Consider the following 23393-nt stretch of genomic DNA (forward strand, 5'->3'; position numbering starts at 1 on the left):
AAGGAAGAGAATGAGTTACCATGGCCTATGGCGTGAGGCAGCAGACAGCACAGCAGAGTGCTGGAGAAGAACCAGAAAAGGACAGTTCTGGGAGGTGCTTTTTTTATTTGAGGTTTTTATTATTATTTGGGGGCAAAATGGAGAGAGAAAGGGAGAGAGAGATGTTTCTTTGTGCAAGGTGTTCTCTGGGAACATCCCTACAAAGACAATGATGGGTACAGGCGGGTAGAAGGGTGATCTTGGTTGCTTGTTTGGAAGCACCAAAAGAGCAGAGAGGTGCAGCTGGTTAGTGCCCCAGAGCGTGCTGCAAGATGTGTGGATGGTGCGTGAGCTTGGACATCCAAGAGACCACCGGGAATCACAGACGGTCTTCCTCCGAGAGCAGGGAACCAGTGTGCAGCACTCATGGCAACGGGGCCCGGTTAATTGTAACAGTGATACAAATAAGAGAAGTGGCATTCTTACAGTTTGGCTTTTCCACAAAACATGATTCAACCACTGGTGATGCTTTTTCAAAGCTTTCTAGAAGACTTGACTTCGTTTTCTACTGAGCTGGGGATAGCAGTTTGCCTGGTTATTCCACTCCATGGCATGCCGCTGTCTCTCAGCGTGTGCGTGCTCTGCACATCCTTTCCTAGCTGTACACAGCTGTGATAAGCTGCTGAGCTGATAAGGGAGCAGATCGGCATCTGTCCTGTAAAACCCAACCTTAGTGGAAGTTCAGCTTTCCACCACGTAACCTCCAGATGCTGCAGAGCATCTGCAATTCATTTGGTGAAATTTTGCTGACACAGACTCCTCTGTAGGCTCCCTAAAATGGAATTTGTAGCCATTGCCTCAACACCTATCACTGGAAAAAACAAATAAACCTCGGAGCGTAGAGACCTGAATCTGACCTGAGGCAGAGATGTGGCTTTTGTTCCTGGGTCTCATCTACTTTTTCCAAGGAGGTGGTATTTTTAGGAGCTGGTATTTTTAGCTGTGAACTTTGTTTTCCGATGGCCTTGTGCTGCTGTGGCAGCGGCTCCCTCCTCGCAAGTGAACAGCAGTGCTTTTACAGCTAACTGAGAGCCTGACTGCTTCCTCCCCGAAACTTGAGTGACACTCAGGATGTTGATAAGTGAAATGGCAAATGCCATGTCACAGGTCCTTGGCCAGGGGACAGGGCTGATGCTGCACCCTGCGAATGCTGCACAAGGCTGCCTGCTGTTTCCCTGGTGGGGAGCAGCCCCCAGAACCCAGGGGGAGATCCAGAAAAACAGGGATTTATTCCCAACCTGGGGAGCTCAGTGCCGTCCCAGGCTCACTCTGCGGCTCCGCTTGCAGAGCTTGTTTCCCTGTCCCCAGGGCATCCACGTCCCTGCCATCTCCTAGCAACGGGGACGCATTCCATATAATGGCAGCACCCAGCTGCTGCAGCGTCTCGGCTGCTTTTTGGGAGCACCTGCGGCGCCTGGGTCTGCAGGACTTCCCCTGTGGCCTTGGCAGCTGGGTAGGGGGGCCATGGGGGCACAGTCATGGGACATGGTGGGGGGTGTCTGCGGTCTGCAGGGCTGTCACTGCCTCTCCCCTCTCCCTCTCTGCAGAACAAGTCCCGCTTCGATGCACGCAGGAGCCCTTGCAGAGGCCGTCTGGGGCCGGGGGCAGACCCAGCCAGGCAGCAGGAGACCGTGCTGCTGGGTGAGGAGAGCCCCGAGACGCTGATGGACCTGCTGCGTGACCGACACAGCCCCTGGGCCCTGCCACCGGATTGCAGTCCCCAGGACCAGCATCTGCGGGAAATGGCTGTGGTGGTGCCTGAGCTCGTCCACAGCTCCAACATCTTCCAAGTCTTCAGGTCCCTGCGGATCATTGACAAAGGAGTAAGTACAGCTGCCTGGTGCCTATAAAGCTACCCATCACCAGGCCAGGAAACCACATCTCCATGCTGGGAGGGAAAACATCCTAGGAAAATGACACCTTCCCCATCCCAGGATCTTCCCAGATGCCACTACTCCCCCCAGCCCCAGCCCAGTGATTTGAACCTAATCAGTGTTACACATATGTCATGTGGATCAACACTACATGGTCGATGTCACCTTGGCCATGAGGTGGTTCGGGAATGCATTGTCCAAACCCAACTCTTTGCAGGTGGAGGAGGTTGACGAGGGTCTGTTGCAGTTACATCAGCTGGAGGAGCTCATCCTCAGTGCCAACCACATCAGCAGGATAACCTCGGCCAACCTGCCCCGGACATTGAAGGTGAGTGAGCGATGCCTTGTGACGGCAGGATGGGGAAGGAGGTCCCATCTGGGAACACAATAGCAGACGAACAGCTTGAGGGCGTGCCAGGAACAGCTCATTGCAAAGGGTGTTTTTTGTTCCCTCTGTCCCAGGCAGGTCCTGGAGCTCTGCTGCAACGCTGTGGCTGATCTGCAGGACCTGTGCGCTCATCCTCCTCCAGAGCTGCAGCACTTGGGGCTGGGATACAACAGGCTGTGTGGCCCTTCGCAGGACAAGTACCTCACTGCAGCCTTCTGGTAACACCACAGGCTGAATGTGGCCTCCTTCAAAAGGGAGGTGGGCAGACATGAACAGATGATCTTAAGGCATCAGGGTGGCCTGTGTTAAGAAATTAGAGCCTTTTAGCGGAGTTGTTTCTGTGCTCTGTGCCCAGCGCCTGTGCAGAGCGCTCTGTCTCTGTTCGATGTCTTCTGTCTCATGCTTAGAGGGTGTCTTGGTCTGTGGCCAAGGCGTGGAGTGGGAAGATCACCTAGGGAACTGCCTTGACACCCTGCTCACCTCAGTTCCCATGTCCCTGGACGGCTGCCTTTTTCCATGCCCTTCCCAAAGCCCCTCCTGGGAGTCTGCCCTGGGAGGGATCTAAAGCTTAGGCTGCATCACCAAATGATGCAGCGTGATGGTTAACGGATGCTAAAGGAACATGTTTTTGAGTTGTGGGGCAGACTGGCAATGGACCATATGGCTCGGGAAGTTGGAACTGTCCTCTTGAGATTGTACCATTGGTTTCCCGGGTTTGACCCAGTTTGTGCTGGGGAAACAGAATTTTTCTTTCTTTTTTTGACCCAGGGCAGTAGCTCTCTATCCTCAGCTGGATGCTGTTTGCCTAACCTTCTTCTCTGGGTTCTCTCCTTAGGCCAAATCTTGTCTCCCTTGACCTGAGCTTTAACAACTTCACGGATCTGCTGGGGCTGGTCTCCCAACTGTCCAGTCTGCAGAAGCTCCGCATCCTGGTGCTCCAAGGGAACCCACTGGCTCTCATTCCCACTTACAGAGGCTTCCTTGTGGACAGCCTGCCCAAGCTCTCCATCCTCGATGACATCCACATAGGACCTGATGAGAGGCACCAATTCCGCAGTTTGGCAAAGCAGCCAGGTGAGCCTTCACCTTTGAACCTGTCTGTACTGACCCTGTGATTCAGGAGGTGGTTTCATCATGGTTGAGCTAGGAGTCCTCAGGGCAAACTCTGGATCCAGTGTTGACTTCTTGTCTCTCCTCAGTGATCTTTCCCTGTGCCTTTTTACCCCACCAGTACAAGTGGGGTGACAGGCAGAGGACCCTGCAGCAGTGTAATTGCAATCGAGGTAATTTTAGCCTTAATCAGATCCAAAGATTGCAGGAAGAACCCAACCCTAGCACTGCCTGGCTGTCATGGTTTGCCCCCATCTTTGCTTTCTAGACACTCAGACAGTGCATTTCCGTCTTGAGCTGCTGGAAGAGGAACATCTCCACTAGGGAAGATGCCCATGTGCATGCCACACTGCCAGCAGGAACCAGTGCCGCCTCTGCAGCATGGCACGTCCCCAACTGGGATGAAGGCAGGGGCCTGGGGACACCCAGGGGTGGGAAGCTCCTCTTAATGTCCCCTACTCAACGAGCTTGTGCGCTGGATGTGCTCCTTGGAGTCTAAAACGTTAACCAGGGAGGCAAAGCAACCAAGCCAGGAGATGTTTGCACGGCTTTGGAGTGACCCCATGTGGCAGTGGCTTGTCACAGCGTTAGCTGTGGCAGGGAAGGATGCTAGGTGGTGGGATCATGGTGTCCTGGAGGCTTCCGCTTGCTGTGTAGCTTCCTCGCTCTGGAAGGAGCGTGCTGCAGCTTCATAGCAAGATTGTCTTTGTTTTAGAGCTGATCAGGAGCGAAGCACGAGTGGTTGTGAGCATTGGGAAAATCAAGGGAGTCCCTGATCCCAGCACTTGTCAGCAGCTGGAGGTTGGCTTCGAGGCTCCGGTGATCACCTACAGCTACTGTGTGACGTATGAGTTTGCCCAGGGCAAGGAGATGGAGGAAGGTGGCAGCGCTGAGGTTTGTGCTTAACCAAGCTCCTGAAAGCAACAGGCAGTGGCAGGTCACAGTCAGGGGGACTTCACCTCCAGGCTGAGGAACGAGGCTGTTCATAACAGACCTGGTGTGGGCAGCAGCAGTACTGGGGACAGAATTCATGCATGGCCACATCTGGCAGGACAAGTCCCTGCTGTCCACGTTTCCCTGTCCTTCTGGGGGATCCCAGCGCTGCTCGGCACATGGGAGTGCATTTACAGCCCTCCTCCCGTAGCAGACCCCGTCCCTGGCACTGTTGCCCCTTCTTCCAAAGACAAGGGTGGTCTGGGGAACAGGATTTTGGAGGCAGCTCTGCCCCCGGGTCCTGCAGATACAACCAGACATACCCTGACAAGAGATCCCTCTCTGTTCCAGGTAACAAAAATCCATCAGAGTCCCACGGTGGCCACCATGGACGTGGACAGCTCTGCTCGGGACACAGGAGAAACAAAGGGCCAGCAGGAGCCTGAAGCCATGGAGGAGCCCAAGGCCCACTCTGGTAATGAGGAATTACAAATGAATTGACACTGGTCACGTCCCAGGGGCCCTTCCTGTCCTCGGGAAGGAGAGGTCTCTCCTCAAAGTTTTATTGTGTCCCTGCACAGCAAAGGTGTTTGTCACCCCTGGAAAGCCCTGGGCAGACACCATCGACTGCAGCTACAGGAAGGAGCACACTGCTAGGGACTTAGTGGGGCTGAAGTCCTACCTGGCAGCTGGAACCATTGTCTCGGTCATGGAAGAGAAGGTGAGTGTGTGGCAGAGCTGGAGGAAAGGGGAAAGACCTGCTGGGAGGCCCAGCAGTGGTATTGTATTACCTCTGGGAGGCAGCCCAGGATGGTGGTGGCCCTGGGCCAGCGTCCTCAGGTGTCTCAGCCCCTGCAGCTCCAGCTCCTCTCTCTGGGCAGGTGCTCTCATGGCCTGTCGATGCTGATACAGAAGAAAATGCAGACACAAAGGGGAAGGCAGGACAGGGGCTGCAGAAGGACAGTGCCAAGGTAGGGTGCTGGGAGAGAACGATGTCTTAGTAACATCTGAGTTGCAGAAACAATGATGGGGGAATGAGGGCACTTCTCCTGGGCCAGTTTGGTGTGTCAGAGAATCTCCGCTCCATCCCAGACCTCTCACCAAAGTCCCCCCCTGCTATGGGAGGAAGGCAGCGGTGGTTTTACACACGTCTTGGTCAGGATGCAGTGGTGGGCAAGGGGCTGGGTTGGGTTTGCTTGCTGTCTCGTAAAGGGACCCCAGTCCTCTGCTGAGGCTTGTCTCCATTCTGGTGCCCTGCAGGTTCCTGCACTCAGGGACAAGCAGAAAAAGAAGAAGAAGGAGAAGCCATGTGAACTCCGCAGTGACCCTCCCATTCAGAGGACCCTGGGCACCCAGCGAGTGACCCTGGAGACCCTCCTGGCCACTGAGGATCTGCTGGCAACTGTGTGTGACTTTGGCATCCTGATCACTGAGCAGCCGTTGCAGCCACCAACTCTGGAGGAGAAGGTAAGGAGCGTGTCCTGGGACAGGGCTGCCAGGGATGGGGAGGGCTGCAAGCTGGGGTTCAGCACGCCCTGCCCTGCAGCTGGACCAGGCATCCCTCCTCTCCATCCCTCAGTTCTCCTCTCCATAAAATGGGGGTGAAATGATCCTGACAAAGTACCATCCAAAAAATACCGGTATTGTTATTTAATGTTGATATTAACAATAAGTACTATTACTTTTAATGAGCCTACAAAAATAGATGAGTTTATTTTTCCATTTGAGAACATGAAAGCAACCACTTGCTCTTCCTCTGATGCGCTCGCTCTCTCAGCACGGCAACGCACACTGGCTGTGCCGACACTTTCTATTTCATAGAATCCAGAATTTCCTGGATTCTCTTTTCCAAGCAGCCCTGCCACTGTGCTGCTGCTTCCCCTGCCCTTTAAATCCTGGTGACAGAACCCAGATGGCAATGGCTGTGACAGGATTGAATGCGGGCAGTGAATTTCAGCGCAGCCTAACTGTGGAAACATTTCTCTCTGCAGGACAGGAAAAAAGGCAAAGAGAAGAGCAAAAACCCAAAGGCAGAGAGAGAAAGTCAGGCCGGCCGGAAAACCATGGCATCTGCCAAAGGTGATGGAGACAGGAGCTGGCTGGGCAGAGGGTGGCGTGTACGAGAGCAAACAGCAGTGGTGCTCGGCCAGGAGGCAGCCACAGGTCCCCGTCACCCTGCCAGCTCTGCCAAGCAGGGCGCTTACTCACATCCTGAGCTTCGGGCTCTGAATGCATCCATTGACTGCGGTTGCTGGAGGGTCAGACACGCCCGGACACCTTGTTGAATCGGTGTCTGAACAAGCACCGAAGGTGGGCTGTTGGCTGTCCTGGGAGCGGCACACACCTACCAGCTCTGTGTGCCAGGGGAGAAGGGCAAAGCAGATTTTTGGGTGAGAGAAGTGCTGCCCACTGTGTCGGCTGCCAAACATGGCCGGTGGCGTGGGGCAGCGCGGGCAGCTGGGGGCAGTGCTGTCTGGGATGCATAATAAGGTCCTCATCCGTTTCCAGCTCACATCTCCAAGCACTTTGCAGAAGGGATTTATTGTTCTTTCTGGTTCAGAGATGAGGTGCACAGAGTGCCCCAGGTGCCTCAGTCAGCCCACGGCGGGGCTGGGAACAGATCCCAGTCTGCTGTCACCCATGACCCACCAGGACCCCTGACGGGTGTCCCCTGCCTCCCCAGTGCAGAGCGCTCAGCCTGCTCAGCCAGCGGCGTTGCTTAAACTGCTGGAGACAAACCTCACCCTGCCTCTTGCAGGTTATTTTTCCAGCAATCTTGTTTTGACTACAGAAATAGCAGTGCCAGCACATTGGAGGGGTAACGCAAGAGCAGGAGGAAGTGGGGGAGGGAAGGAGTAGCAGGGCGATGCCGAAAAGCTGCTTGAGGAGCAGCTGGGCCAAGGAGAGCATGGAGCGGGCCAGCCTTCCAAATGAGCTAACAAAGAAGCCTCGTGTTACCAGATTTAGTTGCTAATTTAAAAGAGCAATTAACCCCCTTCTCCAAGAGCCCTGGGGCGCTTTTCTGTGACGGGCGCCCACAGTGAGGTCCCCGTCTTTGGGGAGGATCTCGGGGCCCTGCAGTGTCTGCTCAAGGAAGCTGATGGTCTTCCCAGCTACCTGAAAAGAAGAAAAAAGCCTTTGAATTATTGTTCCCCACAAGATGTGTATCTGCAATATACGCTCAGACTGTTGCTGAATCAGGGAGCTGCTGTCAAACAACTGAAGTTCAGCAGCGGTGTTTTTTACTTCCTTTCCAGCCCGGTGACTGTGGTCAGTGTGCATGCAAGAGGTCTTCCCTTCAGCTTGAGCGAGAATGAATCCTTTCTGCGGGGGGTTGTGTGGCCGGAGGTGGTGTTGGGTGCACAGAAAGCTGCTGCTGATGCAGGAAACCCAGAGTGATTAGACTCTCATGCAGACTGGCCGGCTGCACAGCGAGGACACTGAGTGCATATTTCAAAAAGATGGTGTCTAAAAATCGCTGTCCCCACAGCTTGATACACCCAGTGCTGGCAGTGTCCCGTGTCTGTGCGCTCCGCAGTGACTCGTGACTCACAAGTACACCCCGATGGTGGCCAGGGTGAGAGACGCCGCTGCGGGAGGGGCAGGTGGGCTGCTCGAGTGCTGCTGCACGCTGTAGCTGTCAGCCCTGGCTGCTCCATGAGTCACCAAATCGTGGTCGTTTGGCACTTGCTCATCACCGGGGTACCATGCACCACCTTGGAGCTGCGGCGGTGATGCTCTGGGGCATGGGGGACGGCTCCCAGCCCTCGCTCCGCTGCAGCCTGTGTAGGGACCAGCACTCTCACAGCCGGGGGCTGAGGCTGATTTACATCTCCAGTCGGCAAATGCCCACAAATAATAAGTCCTCTCAGAGGAAGTGGGATCCCTTCCAGACGGCTCAAAGAGGAATGGCAGCAAGCTTTGTCTCGAGCAAACAATTTGCCCAGACATTGAAGGATGTCTTCTGAAGTAGTCTCACGTAGGTCTCATTTTACCCCACACTTGTTTTTCCAGGATCCTTGAAATGATTTATTTCTGCATCTTTCTTCTGTCCCAGGAATTATAGGCGAACTTAACAACAAAAAGCAAAATTGCACCCAGGTTGTTTGCCTGCTTAAAGATGCTTTTTGGGCTTCTTACCCAAAGTGATATTCAAATAGATTTTCACTCAAGACCCGGAAGTCAGTGCTAATATGGTGGGCAATCCCCCCCTGCACACTGCTGCCTTTAGGGTGACTCACTCTGTCAAGCCAGTGACAGATTTACTTCTTTCCGCAGGAAAAAGAAAAAACAAAGACTCTGCTGAACTGGAGGAGGGTCAAGAACTCCAGCCGGTGCCACTGACGGTTCAATTCCAGATGCAGCTGCTTCGGTGGCCCTCGGCAGCCAGTACCCAGAGCCAGGAGAGCGTGGCCACAGTGGTGGGGAAGACTCAGTAACGCGTCTGTAGGAAAAGAGTGAGTGGGAAATAAAACCCGTGGGGACACTGCGTGGGTCCTGGTTCAGCTGAATCGCCAGGGCTGGGGGTTGCCACGGGGCTGGTGATTGCCCAGGGCTGCTGCTGTGCTTTGTCAGGACCTGATGTGCGGGTGCAGGGTGGGGGGTGAGGTGGGGGGTGTGCAGGGTTGGGCGTATGATGTGTGGTGTGCGATGTGGGGTGTGGGGTTGTGCGATGTGCGGTGGTGCAGGGTGAGGTGTGCAGTGTGGGGTGTGTGATGTGGGGTGTATGAGGTGCGGTGTGCGATGTGCGGTGCGGGGTGGGGCTGTGCAATGTGGGGTGGGGTGCGGGGGGTGTGAGGTGGGGTGTGCGGTGTGCGGTGGTGCAGGGTGGGGTGTAAAGTGTGCGGGGTGTGTGACGTGCGGTGGTGCAGGGTGGGGGGTGCGCGATGTGCGGGGGTGCGGGGTGCGCGATGTGCGGCGCTCCTGTGCGGGGTGCAGGCTGGGCTGTGCGGTGCTCAGGGTGCGCTGCGCGGGCAGCGCGGTGCCCGGTGCCAGCCCCCCCTCCCCACCCCGCCCGGGGGCGGCCCGGGGCCGGGGCGGGGCGGACCCGGCCTCCCCGGGCGGTGCGTGGCGGCGGAGCGGAGCGGCTCCTGGTAAGTCTCAGCGGCGGCGGCTCTGCGGAGCGGGGCGGGGGATCCGCACCGGGAGGCACCGTGGAGCGCCGGGTTCTCCCGGGGGCGGGGGCGGTGCGGCTCCCCGCCGGCTCCCGAGCCCTCCCCGGGTGCTGCGAGCGGCCGGCGCGGCGTTCCCGTCCTCGCCGGCAGCAGCTGGGCTTGGTGGGAGCCGAGAAAACAACGGTGAGGGGAAACGCAGAGACCCGTCCCGGCGGGTCCCCCCCTCCCCGGGCCGGGTCGTGTGCTCCGTCCCCGCATGACTGCGAGCGTGGGAGTGCTGCGAGCGCAAGTGGAAAGTCTAAGTGTGCAGGTCTAGTTCATCACGAACGGCTTGTCTTCCTCTGACCGCACAGGGCCTGGGTTCTGCACCAGATGCTGCCATGTATCCCAGGATTAAAAACCTCGCGCTTTACGCCTTTTCAATCACGCTGCTGGCCTGCGTTTTTTACATGAGGAAAGAGGCAAAGTTGGCAGCGTCATCAGCAGACCAGAAAGTGGATGCAGCGAATCATAAACTGAAGTCTCTGGTTCTGGACAACGCTGAACCCAGCAAGTGTTTGCCAAACTTGACCCTTGCCAATTCTTCTCTCGCTCTCCCGGAGCTTCACCGCGTCTTCTTAACATACAAGCACTGCCGGAACTTCTCCGTCCTACTGAAGCCTTCCAAGTGTAGCAAAAAGACGTTCCTCGTGCTGGCAATCAAGTCTTCCCCAATCAACATAGACCGGCGGGTGGCAATCAGGAACACATGGGGGAAGGAGATCTCCATTGGTGGCAAGCACATCAGGCTGGTATTCCTTCTAGGGCGCTCGGAGGCCAAAATTAATGTACAGCCACTGCACCAGCTGCTGGCTTATGAGAGCGAGGAGTTTGATGACATCTTGCAGTGGGATTTTGTTGACAACTTCTTCAACTTGACCCTCAAGGAGCTTCATTTCCTCCGCTGGTTCATGGAGGACTGCCTGCATGCCAGGTTTGTGCTGAAGGGCGACGATGATGTCTTTGTCAACACTTACAACATTGTTGAGTTCCTTCAAGAACTGGACCCTGAACAGGATCTCTTTGTTGGGGATGTGATCACCAACGCCCGGCCCATCAGGAACACCAAGGTCAAATATTTTATTCCAGAGTCCATGTACAAAGCCTCCTTCTATCCTCTCTATGCAGGTGGAGGGGGCTATGTGATGTCTAGAGAGACAGTGCGCCGCCTCCAGCGCACCGCAGAGGACCTGGAGCTCTTCCCAATAGATGATGTCTTTGTGGGAATGTGTCTGGCAAAGATGGCAGTGACCCCAAAGAACCACGCTGGCTTTAAGACTTTCGGCATTCAGAGGCCTTTCAATCCTTTTGATCCGTGCTTGTACAAAGAGCTGATGATTGTGCACAAACTAAACCCAACCGAGATGTGGATCATGTGGACACTGGTAAAGGACGACAGCATTAGGTGTGCAGTGTCAGTAACACACAACTACAGAAGGAGTTGGAAAAGGAGCTACTGATAAGCACGGCAGGATTGTGACTGGTGACAAATACAGGGTACTTAAACTAAAAATCAGGTTGTGGTAGAAACGTGTCCTCTACTAACGGGCTGTACGTGAGCCATAGGGGTCTGTTTTGCAGTAAGTCTTTTTTTTGTCAGTGGGTTACTGAAGCTGTTGAATTGTCGCAGGGTGGGGAAGGGGCCGGTGCCTCGGTGAGACCCGGCGCAGGGCACTCGGCTTGGTTCCTGCCAGGCGGACTGGAGCCAGAGGAAGTCACGACTGCCACAGGGATGTGAGTGACGTGCCACCTGCTATGGAGGCTCTGCAACTCCGAGGGTGGTGTCTGACCACCGGATAAATTCAGTCTGGTGTAGGAAAGCTGATGATGACTAATGGGTGCCAGAGCACTTGAAATTAATGAAAGGGTGGAAGAAAGGCCAGTGTGTGCTGCTGGGTCCTCTGCAGCGCAACTCCGCGGTCCCTGGCCAGCAACCCCACAGGTCCTACCAGACAGCAGGAGAAAGGGGAGTGGAGTGGGGGGGGAGAAAAAAAAAAAATCCTCAAAAACGTATTGCCTTAACACAGCAGGATGATCCAAGGGACTGGGCTCCGACTCAAGCCCTTTGGATTTTACAGAAGTTTATTACAGGTTTACTTGCACTGGCAGCTTTTGCACAAACACTTTTTGATGGGGTTTGAGAGGAGCAATGTGTCTTGAATCATGACGGTGGTAGTTACAGTGGCTGTAGCTTTTCGTGTTGTGTGGGAGGTGTGTGGGTTTTGTTGTTGTTGCAATGTTGGGTATAAATAAAATACAGTTTTGAGAAGTGTTTTCACAGCAATATTCTTGGGTCTCCTGAAAGCTAAGAGGACTAAAAGCCAGAGAAGGTGGAGCTCTGGGGCTGGGTATTTGCATTGATGTTAAAGAGGATAAGGTTTTGTGGAAATGGAAACTTGCCACTTCCTTTGCTGTGAGCAGCTGCCTTTCTCTGTCCCTGTCCGGACAAGGTGTAGTGATACAGACGTGATTAATCTATGAGAGCGCTGGACTCGCCCATTTGAGGAAATATCAAATGTGAAACTAAGATTTAGTGGTACTTTTATGAAGCTTACCAGCTTCAGCTCGATCAGAAGCTGCTGTGCCGTGCGTGAGCAGGAAGCAGCCTGGAAGCTGTAGAAAGAGGCAGAGGGTAGAGAGGAAGCGTGTGATTGCACAAATCAGAGCAATTTGTGTTGTGCTGTTGTAATTGCTGTCCCTACTGCCGGCTGCCCAGTGTTCAACGCCCACCAGATGTGAGCTGGAGCTTTCGGAGGTGCCCGGGTAGTGCTCCCAGGAGGTCCTGGCTTGCCCTCCTTATGCAGAGAGACGGAGGGCATCCCGAGACCAGAGGTGTGAGGAGCTCTCAGGGCAGGCTGGCTGCCCTGCCTTCCAGCGTGGTGCCGCAGTGCTGGGCAACCTCGGCACTCCTGGCAGTACTGGTGGTCCTTCTTTGATCCCGTCCCTTGCTGCCTGGGCTTTCTAAAGCACCAGGTGTCATTCTGGCTTAGCCTTAGGCATGACACAGACTCTTCTGGGAGGTGCTGCCGCTCTCGCATGAGCTGTTTCTGTGCCAGATGCGAGTAGATGTTTGTCTGAAAAAATTGCTCTTGTCCAAGCTGCTACTGTGTCTTCTCACTGCAGCCTTAACAGGAATTAGCTGCATTAGCTGTACCTGAGAAATTGTCTACGTGTAGTTTCAGATACATTGGCTTTGTAAACAAGGCTGAGTATCAGCAGCAAAACCTAGATTCTGGGCTCTGCTGCTTGTTCCAGATAAGAGACGGGACAGAGCGGGTACTGTGGTACCCTGTGAACTGCTGTGGCAGCATTTTTCTGATCCACTAGATGATTCCAAATGCAAACTCAGTAACATAACGTAGAGCGGGATGTCATGTCTGTTGTGGGCGAACTCCTGATAAGCAACTCTCACTTCCTAATAAATGCGTGGGACTATTTCCACCCCATTTTGGAGATAATACAGAGCCACTTCTGCTCCTCGCTCCCATTTTGACTTAACTGAGCTGACTAATTGGTTCCTGTCGTATCTCAAGGTTAGATGTGTGTGGGTATAGCCTGTGTCTTGGGCAGAGCAGGGCGTACAGTGAAACAAGAAGTGTGGGGCAACAAGGGGGCTGGGAGCAGGCTCTGAATGGGCTGCTTTGTAGACTCCTGTCTTAAGCTGTACCTCTGCCATGCCAGCATCTGAGTAGAGTTATTGTGGCATCCCGAAAGGAAAACAACCTGTATGTGCATTTGGGTCAGTGGTTTGGCAGATGTTGTTAAACTGCATGTCAGGGTTTGGGCTGGGCGGGCTACTAAACGAACGACAGATGCTCCCTTTGGTGCCCAACGTGGACTATAAACATCAGACATTATCTGCGAGAAGCAGACACTGTCTAAAAAATATGCCATTAATTTCAGAGAGTGCTGTCACTTAGAAGAGACTTAACTGAAAAGTAAAATTACTGGAAAGAAAATTGGTTCCGTTCTATCTCAAACCAGCACGCTGCAGCATGTAACAAATCAGAGCAGTTGTGGTCAGAGGCTGACCTGAAGCTGCATTTGGCTCTTGAGGGCATGGTGGTGCCACCGATGCAAATAATCCTCTTGTGATAGTTTTTTTTCCCCCAATTCTCCAGCCCAAAGCTGTGTTTGGGACCTCCCGATACTGGCACAGCAGGCACTGGCATCTTCCCGTGAGCTTGAATTCCGGACTCTGCCATCCTCCTTGGGTACAGCAGCACCCAGTGAGGAGCAGGAGCGTGGAAAGGTGGTCTGTTAATTCCTTTACTATTTAATCAATAAATGCACAGTGCTGTGCGTCTGAGATTGCGTTTGTTTAAAAGGCAAACAAAATGAGATGCAGAGAGAAAGGCTTATGCTACAGCTGAAAAAATTCCTTGCCAAGCCCAACTCAATTTAGCAACAGCAACTTCGACACAGATGTGCATCAGATGCTAATTTGTGGTGAAAAACTTACGATTAATGTGTTTTCTAACAAGACCCGATGAATGGGGATTAACTGACTCAAATGAGTAGTCCTAAAGTTCCAGTGGATGCTATTCTACAAAGCAATCTCATCTTTACATTGTCTATACAGTTAAGATTGCAAATTTCACAATAAGCTGTCAAGTTAGAAAGTGAACACAGTGAAAGACACCTGTGGTTTTGAAGCCTGCAGCGAAACATCAAACTTGCAAAAAAAGAGAGAACTAAGACTCTTTTCCTGAAACTTATGCTGAAAAGCATTCAAATTTGTAAAACTCGCTTTTGCTCACTGCTTTGTAAAGAAGTACGCAGCAGTTGCCACAACAACTTTGTTTATAACCACAGTACCTTGAAAATCAAATCTCCCTTTGCTTCCTGGGGAAGGCAGATGCGTTACAAGCAGTGACTCTTGGGTGAAAGAGGTTACTGCACTGAACTGCAAAACTTCACTAAGAGGAGCCTGGGTAACTCCAGAAAGAGTTTCCAGCTGTACAGCAAATGTCTCCCCTGACTGCAGTAAGTGTAATTTGATGCAGCTGTCACTCAGCTCTGTTATAAACTTTTAAGTTCAAAGAGAAAACAGTGCTTACTCTCTTACCCAAACAGGCACCGTCGCAATGAGATGCTTTTGCACAGTTTACTAACGGTATCTCCTAACAGACATAATTTACTTCACATGTTAAAAATAATGACTTTTAAATACACTTCTTTGGCTGATACCTACTTAGCCTCTAAGTGAAGAGAGCTCTCACAAATATGTCAAACAAGCGGTAGGATCCTCCCAGCAGAGAGACAATTAACAACAAGCTATCCTTGATAGCAATTTTCACATTTGCATAGTTAAACACTTAAATAATTGAATCCCTAAGTATACAAACATGGTAATTTACAAACAAGATCAAGGCCTTTCGGATACCTGGAATTGACTTGATTTGTAAAGCAATCCTGTTTGGGGAAAAATGGAATCATAGGCTTATTTCAGCAGTTCACGACTATCCCACACTTAAAAATTTGGGACCCTTCAATTTGCAATCGACTGTCACATATTCTATGGTGACACTTAAGTTCTTTTCAGTCCTCCCGAAGGTAAGGGTCTTCTCCCGCCTCTGTACTTCCTAAAATGCCCTGTGGCAATGAAGATTCTTCTCCTTGAGCTTTTAAGAGCTCTTCTGTTTGAGCTTCAGCTAACTTGGTCTCTGCCTTCTGGGACAGCTGTCGCACCTCTTGCACCTGTGATTTCACCAGCTGAATGTGGCTGCGGGCTGTCACTGAGGCTTGGTCTGCACCTGAGAAGTAACATTTAAATACACTGGGTTAGAGAAGCACTCAGCAAACCTTCAATTAAGGAAGCGACTGTCTATACATCACCTCCTTTGCTTAGTGTTTTGATGGCTCTTGGGTTATGTTAATGCTAAATGCATTTACTGTTCGTTTACCTTAAACAACAATAGGCCTACTTTGAGGGGGTTTTTTTGCCCCCCTGAAAGTGTATTACAGCCAGCACCTGATCAGCTTGTGCTAGTGGGTTTGAGAACTGAGCTCAGCCCAGCCATACTGTGCCAGGAATTTTCAGTCCTTGTCCTGTCCTGGCACCTACCAGCAGCAGGAATGTCCGTGGCACTGCTGAACTTGGAATCCCTTCTCTTCCCACGTTCCTACAGATGTAGGTGTCCTTTTCAGGCACTTACAGAGTCAGGGTGTCCCTGTATATTCATCACTTTCTTCCTCATCTCCAATAACTTTGCCAACTTACCATCAGTCAGCCCATAACTCAAGCTCAGATCTATCAAGTCTCTACACTTTTCGTGAAAGTGTGTATACAGGGAGAAAAGACCAAAACTAGTATCTTTGCTGAGTGAAAGGCAAACATTCTCACTCTTTAATATAAGTGAATCCATCTAGAAAGACCTGCTGGACTCCCTAGGTAGCCTTATTTCTGTGGCTTCCAGAACCAGAGGTTATAGCGAGGTCTCTTCTCCCAGGTAACAAGGGATAGGACAAGAGGAAATGGCATCAAGTTGCACCAGGGGAGGTTTCAATTGGATATTAGGAAAAATTTCTTCACAGAAAGGGTTGTCAAGCGCTGGAACAGGCTGCCCAGGAAAGTGGTGGAGTCACCTTCCCTGGAGGTATTTAAAAGATGTGTAGATGTAATGCTGAGGGATGTGGTTTAGTGATGGACTTAGCAGTGCTAGGTTAACGGTTGGACTCGATCTTAAAGGTCTCCTAAACAATTCTATGAACACAGCATTTAAAAATGACTAAACGCTTCCCTCAAACATTTTTTGGCATGGTTGGTCTTGATCTAAACCGCATGTGAAGTTTCCAGGCCTAGTTCTCAGAACACTTCTACTAGAGCTGTAGCCAATATCAGAACGTAAGTTCTCAGCAACTCTAAAAACCAGGCACTAGTTGTAAACGGGTATGTTAACTGAATGTATATTCTGTGTCTGTCTCAACTTTGTTCTCATTCAATAAATACCGCCTAAATGCTAGGGGAAAGAAATTCTCAGTATCTCTGCTTGTGCTTACCTGACTGATACGCAGCTTCTGCTGCCATCTCTGAAAGACGTAATGCTGTCATCCAGCTGGATTCCAGCCTTAGGTATTCCTGCTGTTTTGTTGTCATCTAGGAGTAAAACAAAGTATTACTTAACTATATGTAACAGCATCTGAATGCTCTTCCAAACATTGCCTTTGTGAAAAAGCCAGCAAGCGAGACAAGAGCTTTCTGAGCAGTTTGAAGAGGCAGATTGCTGACTGAAGGGAGACGATTGCTTACATCAACTCTGGCTCCTATTACCACCTGCCAGACTGCATCCACCTCTTCTGAGTTCATTTTCCCAAGAAGATTGGCGTATTGCTTGTAGAGAGACACCAGTGTATAAACTGCCTGCAAAGGAATAATTTCACACAATTACGTGACAATCTGCACATCTCTGATGTTGTCTCAGTGTTAACTGGTGTTAATTAGCAAAACTGCTGAATAGTTCCAAAGGTGCTTTGTTCTCAAGTTCACTGCAGTTTTGGAGGCACAGACAGCATTTGCTGCCTGCCTGCAGTAGTGCTGTGGACAGCATCTCTTTATATACTTGCCATGCTAATAAGGAAGTACACTGGAATGCAAATGCTTTACTCAAATTGTCAGTTATTTATAAAATTAAAACTGTATCTTGTTGTTTCAGACTTACCTTTGTATACTCTGTCAATGCTTCAATCAACGCATATGTTGTTTGAGAGAGGAGGGTAGATGTACTGTCTGTTACCAAGGAAACTGCTCTTTTAATCAAGGCATCGTTACTGAGAGAAACTGAGTTCTGTTTCTGAAAGGCAAGACATTTGCATGATCTTTACACTGACTCTCCTATGGATGTTATTAATAACAAATAACAGTAAGGAAAAGCACCACGGTTAGTTGGTTGGACAGCCTAATTCTCTTTTTTTTTTTTTTTTTTTTTGTAAAACAAGGCAACTAGTTTTGCAAGGGGTTACTGATGGTAGCCACTGTCTCATTTCTCTTCCTTAACAACTACATGGCTTAAACACCTGTGATCCCCAAGAAGAAATACAATTCTGAGGGTAAGTACTAGTTTGTAAAATGCTAAGCAAGTGTTTTTGAATATTAAACTGCTTCTAATGAGCGGGTGCTCTATGTATCTTGCTCCTGATACGTTACCTCCACGACTGGGACTGCACACAAGGCCACTCCCAGCCCCACGCCCACCATTTGGTGCCATCGTCCGCTCCCGCCTGAGAGGCAGCGTCTCCTAATGTGGGCCAGAACAGGGAAGCTTTGTCTGGAAATGCAAGAAACAAAGTTAAGCGCCAGAAATAACCGGTGTGTGGTGGGAAATAGGTATCAAAGAGGAAAAGAACACTTAGAAGCTGTTCTAGGTGACCTAGTCTCTACCAAGCTTCCGTAATGTGGCTGCATAACAGTGAATTAGTAAGTTTGTTTTAAATTCTGTTAAATATATAGCAAGAAGGCAAGCACAGTAACTAGTGCATTACTAATTCTTTAAGACAGGAAATGTATCTTATCTATCTGGTACAAACACACTGCTAATATTCAGTAACACTGAAAAACAAATTAGAAAGCATACTTAAAAGCGGTGTATAGTACATGCAGATGAGCAATGTGACAGGTACTACTTTGCTGCAATCCAGTGACACTTAGGGTCTCCGGTAGTCAGTTTTATTTACATCCAACGTTGTGTAAGTGTCCACAGGGTCGGGCCCTATCACTGAAATACTCCAGCAGAGACACAGAAGCACTCTGTCATGATAATTTTTTTTTGTTGTACAGCAATTTTTTGAAAATAACTGATCAGTTTTCCTTCTTTTATGCTGTTTACTCCTAAGCTACAGACCAGCAGTAGCTAGCCCTGTATGGGTACCACAGCTCCTACTACTGCTTGTGCCATTCCAGCTGCGCCGTGGCAACTGGAGGCAGATGAGGGGCGTTATGGCCACTTCTGTGGCACAGGCCGCCGCTCCAGCCGCAGCTGCCGTGATGATATGGGGCAAACCAAGCGGGCACGGCGCTTAGCGGCAGGGAGCCCAGCCGGGGGGCTGACTACAGCCCGGCAAACCGCCGCCTGGACTCCACTGAAGCGCCCCCGGGCCCCCGCCCCGCCCCGGTACCTGAGGAGGGAGCAGCAGCCCCGGAGCCACCGGCTGCCCGCAGCCATCTTGGGAGTGGCCGCTGCGCAGGAAGTGACGTCAGCGCGTCCCGGCGGGGGGGGTGGAGGAGGAGACGGCGGGGCCCGTCTCCCGGCGTAGCGCGTGCGCAGAGTGCGGGCACGTGAGGGCGGGGCGGTGGGTCTCGCGCGGCGGCCGTTGGTTGAGGGCGGGAGCGGCGCGAGACTCAGGCGGCGGCGGGCGCCCGACCGTCCCCTCCGGCCGCGGGGTGAAGCCGCTCCCGGGCTGTCCCGGCGGCGGCTCGGCCCTCCAGGTGACGGCGCTGAGCTGGGGACACGCCATCACCGGCCTTTGAAGCGGAAATGGCGTTAGGAGTGCTCAGCTCAAGCCGCACTCGGCCGGTTCCTCTGCGTTACCTTGCTCAGGGACACCTGACAGCCCGGCTCAGCAGAGAACAGCCCTCGGCTGTGTGGCAGGTCACCAGAAGCGTTGGCTGAGATCGCACTGACTGGCTGCCACAGGTTCTGCTCCCTTCCCCTTCTCCCCCCAGGTTTACTGCATCTTTGTGTTTCAAGAATATATGATGCGGCTTTGCTTTTGGCTAGTTCCACACTACTGATAATCCCCAGCTTCTCCAGCAAAGGTTTCCTGTGTAGTTCTACGTGAAGGGCCTTGATCAATTAAATCTATTCTTTTGTATATACCAGAAATTCCCATCTGTTCTCTGTGACACTCAGTTTACTCGGCGCGGTTTGGTTTGAGCAAGGCAGTGCTGTATCACAGGCACATCTTTCAGTTAACTTTTTTTTTTTAAGCATTTGTTGAAAGGCATTGCACACTTGAGAGTGCCACATAATAGGCCTGTAGATAACATATTGGTGCCCCAGCCCCATGATGTGTGTCTCATAAAACTGTAGGAAGAGGGAAACCTTGTGCTGATTTGCAATGTCTTTTCCCAGGACTTTTGAGAAAAAAAATTTACAAGTGATCTCTGTATCTCTGTCTTCACACCCTGAATGAGGCAGAGTTAGACAAGGCAGGACTTGTTTACTTGAGATGTTGGGCATCTTTGAATCGTGCTGCGTCCCTTGGGTCCCTCGGCTGTGAGAGACTGCCGTGCTCTTGAGGTGGGCACAGGGTGGGAGTTGCGGGAGAAAACCACTGGGAGGCTTCTAAATGTTTTGGGGAACAGGGCCAAATGTCTAGGAGACGCAAAGAATCTGCAGGAGATACACTGATCAGTAAAGTGCATGCATGTAGATACTTTTTTTTTTTTAAACCTTTATTCTTTTTACATAAGAAAATAAGATCGTGATTAGGCAGTAACGAAACCAAACGCTTGCAGAGTCGGGGCAGGAGGAAGGGACTGCCATCCCGGAGGAGCCTGCTGCCTCTGCCCAGCCTGCTGCTGTCGGAGCAGAAGAAAATCTCTCATTTAAGCACCAAGAAGTAGGTGGTCCAGCCGGCCAGCAGCAGCGCCCCGACCAGCACGGTGTAACTGAAGAGCACGAAGGCCAGCAGCTCCTTCAGCACCTTGAGGAAGTGAATGGCGAAGGAGTCGGGCATGGTTCACCCCAGCACGGTGGCAGGTAGGGTTTCTGGGGCTGGCTGCTGCCGTCCTCCTCCCCAGGCTGTAAGCAAAGGGACAGGGTGAGTCTTTCTGAGCAAGGAGAATGCAGAGACGACGGGGTGGCTCTGTTGTGGGGAGAAATGGCAGAGTTCAGGAGGGTTAATGGCCACCCGTCCTTCTAAGGAGGTCGTTAGCGTCAGGTTGGACTTGTATCTGCTTGTTCAGAGTCCTGTACAGGGGTGCCAAGCTACGCAGTGTTGAAAAAGAGTTCGGGATCTGATCAAAGTCTCCAAATTAGCACTGGTAACTAAGCAAATTAAAATATAGACACACAGGCAGTGGACACTGCTGTGTTGGTAAGGGCCAGAGGCTCTTGCAGAGTCCAGCTGGCTCCTGGTATCTTTCCCTCTGTGTCAGTGGCTGTGCATCCAGGAAGCTTCACAGTCAGAGCGGCCGCTGATGGTGCATTACCAACAGTGTGTTCCGATCAAAGTGGTCAATTCCTCCAAGCAAGCCACCATTAATATTTAATGATATAATTGCATCTAATGGAGATACTGGCACAAACTGAGCCTTTTGTTTAAGAATCACGAAAACTGGGCTTAAATATAAGTTTGCACAGGCAAATATTTATATCTCGTGTTAAAAATAACCTTTAAATGTGAGACGTGGGATAAGATGCTTTAGAATTTCGTCTTCTAGCTGTATTTTAAAGTCATACTTACACATCACTTTAGAAGTGATTGCTCATTTGTTGGTTTAGTATAAAATCTGAACTCTCTCACAAAAGTTGTTGGCTTCTTAAACTTAAAGCTCTGAAGATCTATCTAAAAAATTCTACCATCTTTCCAATTTACATATTCTTTTTAATTTTGATCATAACTGTGCCTGATCAAAAAATACCCACACTCTTGGTCAACTACATAAAAGGAATTTAAACCCAGCCTTAACATAAAGCTAACCTAAATGGATTATTTCTCATCTAAAGAGTCTAAAGCCTGCTAAAGTAAACTGAATTCCCATCGTACCACTTAGAATATTTTTTAAAGAACTCTTGTGATAAAGAGTTCTCTTTTTGGTCTTACTAAAGAGTTCGGTCATTTCATTCTAAGCTCAGGCACACGCATACGTTATAGAAGCTATTGTATTTTAAAACCAGCTATGGTTTCCCAGTTGTTCAAAGCATTGATGTTTTCTATTTGTAAGCTTTATGTGATTTCTGGTTGCCTAAAAAGATGTTGATAAAGAAATAAACTACTTACCCGGGCAGATGGTGGGCTCTACTTCATAAAGTTCCTATTTCTCTCACTAGTTTTGTTCTGCAGCTGTCCCTTGAATTTCTGGCTTCTAAGCGGTTTGTGCTGTAGTTTGATCCCTTTCTGATCTGCTCGTCCGGGAGCCAGGAATAATGAGGTTGTGTTTGCAGCCCACACGAGGACTAATGCACTAGGTGTGGTCAGGACCGATTATTATATGACATAGCGCCTTTGCGCTCTGTGCAGCACGGCAGTACAGAGCATGCCAAATAGCTCCCCTTCCCCAGAGTGCTTTTGTCAACGTTATTTTGGGAGTTTAAGCACCGTGACTTAGTGTTACCAGGTGAAACCCTGCATTTGTTTAAATGTGGGGGGGGGTTTCTCTAACAACATGTTGTGTCATCTTATACTTTTTATTCTGCAGTTATCTGGAAGGCTGTTGTGCCTCTTGCTCCATTCTCCGAGAGCCCTGTGCTTCTATGGGCCACTTGGGGAGGAGGATGCTCACGTACAGCTGGGGATTGTCCCAGATCAGCAGCATATTACGGGATGGAACTGTGCAGACCGAATAGGGCTCTTTTATCAAAAGCAAGTGAGCGCTGAAGACAGCCTAATCGCTGCTCTGTCACTGGTCCACTGCTCTAGCTTCACCCTTGCACACCCAAGTTGTCCCTACCTTTTAGAGAGTGAGAGTTACAACTGCTTTGCAGCAAGGGGGTAGAGGGAGGAGGGAGGTAAGCTATATGTTTATTTTTAGCAAAGCTGCTTTCCAATAATGTTATATGAAAAGTGAAATTCTTTTGGGGATGGAGGTTGGGTAATGTTTTTGGTTTTTTTTTTTTTTGCTTGTAAACCAGACAAATGCAAACAACAGAGAGAAGGAAGAGTATGTACTGCAAATCAAATCTCTTACCTACAAAGATATTATGATTCAGAAAATGGCCCCTTAATTTAATTAGGCTCTTGTTATCAAATTATTACCCGCATGGTCAGCAAGGCCTTAGACAGAAGCAGAACATAATAAAGCTACTCAGGAAGCCTGTTAAGTAGTAATTGCTCCTCCAGAGAATTGATCAACGTCAGGATGGCTTTTTTTGTTGTTGTTGTTGTTGAATAGTTCCAGGAAGAGACTTTGTCTTGTTTGCGTGTCCACATGGCTCTTGCTTGGTGGTGGTGCAGGCTACAGTTTGCAAAAAAATATGCAGCAGTGTTGTTGATAAATTAGAATTTGCCAAGTGTCCAGCTTAAACTATTTTCAAAATAAGTTTTGCCTCTAGTGTTACTAACAAACGCATTTGTGGGTCCAAGTGGTTACCCTGGTCCAAGGGTAAGCAACCTGTTCTGTTGGCACTTTGCGTGGTTTCCTTTATTCACTTGTTGTGCAGCTTTTACCTATCATGACCTTAGTTCACGAACTAGCCTGATCAGTGCTATTCATTTCCTTGTGATTAGTTCAATTTTTAAGATTTAAAGAAAAATAAAAAATCTGGAAAGTGTGATAGTACAAAGAGCCTCAAGGCCAAGCCAAGGACACTCTGTAAGGCTTGCACTGACTCACGTCGTTGCTTGTTTTTCTCTGTACAGTAACAACTAATTTTTGAGCCAAAGCTACTTCAATTTTCTTTTTAAATACTGTGAAATTACTTACTTTACAGTGTAACTGGGGAAATAATGCAGAGCAAAGCAATCCATGTTTGTTCCTTGCATCAGTGTCAAAGTTGCAGCACACGTTCTGGTTTTTTTTTGAGTACTCTGCAAGTTGCCTACCCACTTGAAGTAAAAAGTCTCAAATGATTAAAAAAAAATAATCTATTTTTCTTTAGACATCAAGAAATCCCATAACTGCCCATAACTGTGTCTGATGTAGCATGTTAAGTGGCACAACAGAATGTAATTAGTGCAGAAGCTTAAAGAAAAAAACATCCATCCGTTAGAAAAATGTTTCAATTTATGTAATTC

At 50.2% G+C, this 23393-nt stretch overlaps 4 protein-coding genes across 6 annotated transcripts; 2 read left to right on the forward strand and 2 right to left on the reverse strand.

The window, feature by feature from the left end:
* The first annotated feature begins 1378 nt into the window (after positions 1-1378).
* Positions 1379-8783, forward strand: LRRC43 (leucine rich repeat containing 43). 2 transcript variants are annotated; one of them, XM_074606297.1, is made up of 12 exons: positions 1379-1492; positions 1587-1862; positions 2131-2241; positions 2380-2519; positions 3137-3375; positions 4127-4305; positions 4696-4819; positions 4926-5065; positions 5226-5315; positions 5605-5811; positions 6336-6423; positions 8623-8783. In XM_074606297.1, the coding sequence occupies exons 1-12, from the start codon at positions 1397-1399 to the stop codon at positions 8781-8783; spliced, it is 1851 nt and encodes a 616-aa protein (XP_074462398.1). In that variant the 5' UTR covers positions 1379-1396. The 2 variants fall into 2 exon arrangements, with proteins under 2 accessions (XP_074462398.1, XP_074462397.1); XM_074606296.1 differs by lacking the exon at positions 8623-8783 and having other exon boundaries at positions 6336-6629.
* A 520-nt stretch (positions 8784-9303) lies between these two features.
* On the forward strand, positions 9304-14452 carry B3GNT4 (UDP-GlcNAc:betaGal beta-1,3-N-acetylglucosaminyltransferase 4). Its single transcript, XM_074606298.1, has 2 exons — positions 9304-9437; positions 9812-14452. Exon 2 carries the CDS (start codon positions 9839-9841, stop codon positions 10955-10957), a length of 1119 nt encoding a protein of 372 aa, XP_074462399.1. The 5' UTR covers positions 9304-9437; positions 9812-9838; the 3' UTR covers positions 10958-14452.
* Positions 14453-14590: 138 nt separating this feature from the next.
* DIABLO (diablo IAP-binding mitochondrial protein) lies at positions 14591-18745 on the reverse strand. 2 transcript variants are annotated; one of them, XM_074606300.1, is made up of 6 exons: positions 18612-18745; positions 17644-17764; positions 17159-17290; positions 16750-16860; positions 16500-16596; positions 14591-15253 (listed from the first exon to the last, which is right to left on the reverse strand). In XM_074606300.1, exons 1-6 carry the CDS (start codon positions 18656-18658, stop codon positions 15039-15041), a joined length of 723 nt encoding a protein of 240 aa, XP_074462401.1. In that variant the 5' UTR covers positions 18659-18745; the 3' UTR covers positions 14591-15038. The 2 variants fall into 2 exon arrangements, with proteins under 2 accessions (XP_074462401.1, XP_074462402.1); XM_074606301.1 differs by having other exon boundaries at positions 18071-18667.
* A 1193-nt stretch (positions 18746-19938) lies between these two features.
* LOC141750608 (uncharacterized) lies at positions 19939-23376 on the reverse strand. Its single transcript, XM_074606028.1, has 2 exons — positions 21441-23376; positions 19939-20239 (listed from the first exon to the last, which is right to left on the reverse strand). The coding sequence occupies exon 2, from the start codon at positions 20172-20174 to the stop codon at positions 20040-20042; it is 135 nt and encodes a 44-aa protein (XP_074462129.1). The 5' UTR covers positions 20175-20239; positions 21441-23376; the 3' UTR covers positions 19939-20039.
* Between the last annotated feature and the right edge of the window lie 17 nt (positions 23377-23393).

This window comes from Larus michahellis, chromosome 13 (genome assembly GCF_964199755.1).
Source record: "Larus michahellis chromosome 13, bLarMic1.1, whole genome shotgun sequence".
NCBI lineage: Eukaryota > Metazoa > Chordata > Aves > Charadriiformes > Laridae > Larus > Larus michahellis.

Bases quoted from the DNA above. Each gene is read 5' to 3' on its own strand.
- LRRC43 (XM_074606296.1), top strand. From the start codon at position 1,397: ATGGCAGCACCCAGCTGCTGCAGCGTCTCGGCTGCTTTTTGGGAGCAC. The intron at 1,493-1,586 runs GTAGGGGGGCCA...CCCTCTCTGCAG, and splicing joins CCTGTGGCCTTGGCAGCTGG to AACAAGTCCCGCTTCGATGC. The intron at 4,820-4,925 runs GTAATGAGGAAT...GTCCCTGCACAG, and splicing joins GGAGCCCAAGGCCCACTCTG to CAAAGGTGTTTGTCACCCCT.
- LOC141750608 (XM_074606028.1), bottom strand. From the start codon at position 20,174: ATGCCCGACTCCTTCGCCATTCACTTCCTCAAGGTGCTGAAGGAGCTG.
- DIABLO (XM_074606300.1), bottom strand. From the start codon at position 18,658: ATGGCTGCGGGCAGCCGGTGGCTCCGGGGCTGCTGCTCCCTCCTCAG. The intron at 17,765-18,611 runs GTACCGGGGCGG...TTGCATTTCCAG, and splicing joins GGCTGCTGCTCCCTCCTCAG to ACAAAGCTTCCCTGTTCTGG. The intron at 16,861-17,158 runs GTAAGTCTGAAA...ATTCCTTTGCAG, and splicing joins CATTGACAGAGTATACAAAG to GCAGTTTATACACTGGTGTC.
- B3GNT4 (XM_074606298.1), top strand. From the start codon at position 9,839: ATGTATCCCAGGATTAAAAACCTCGCGCTTTACGCCTTTTCAATCACG.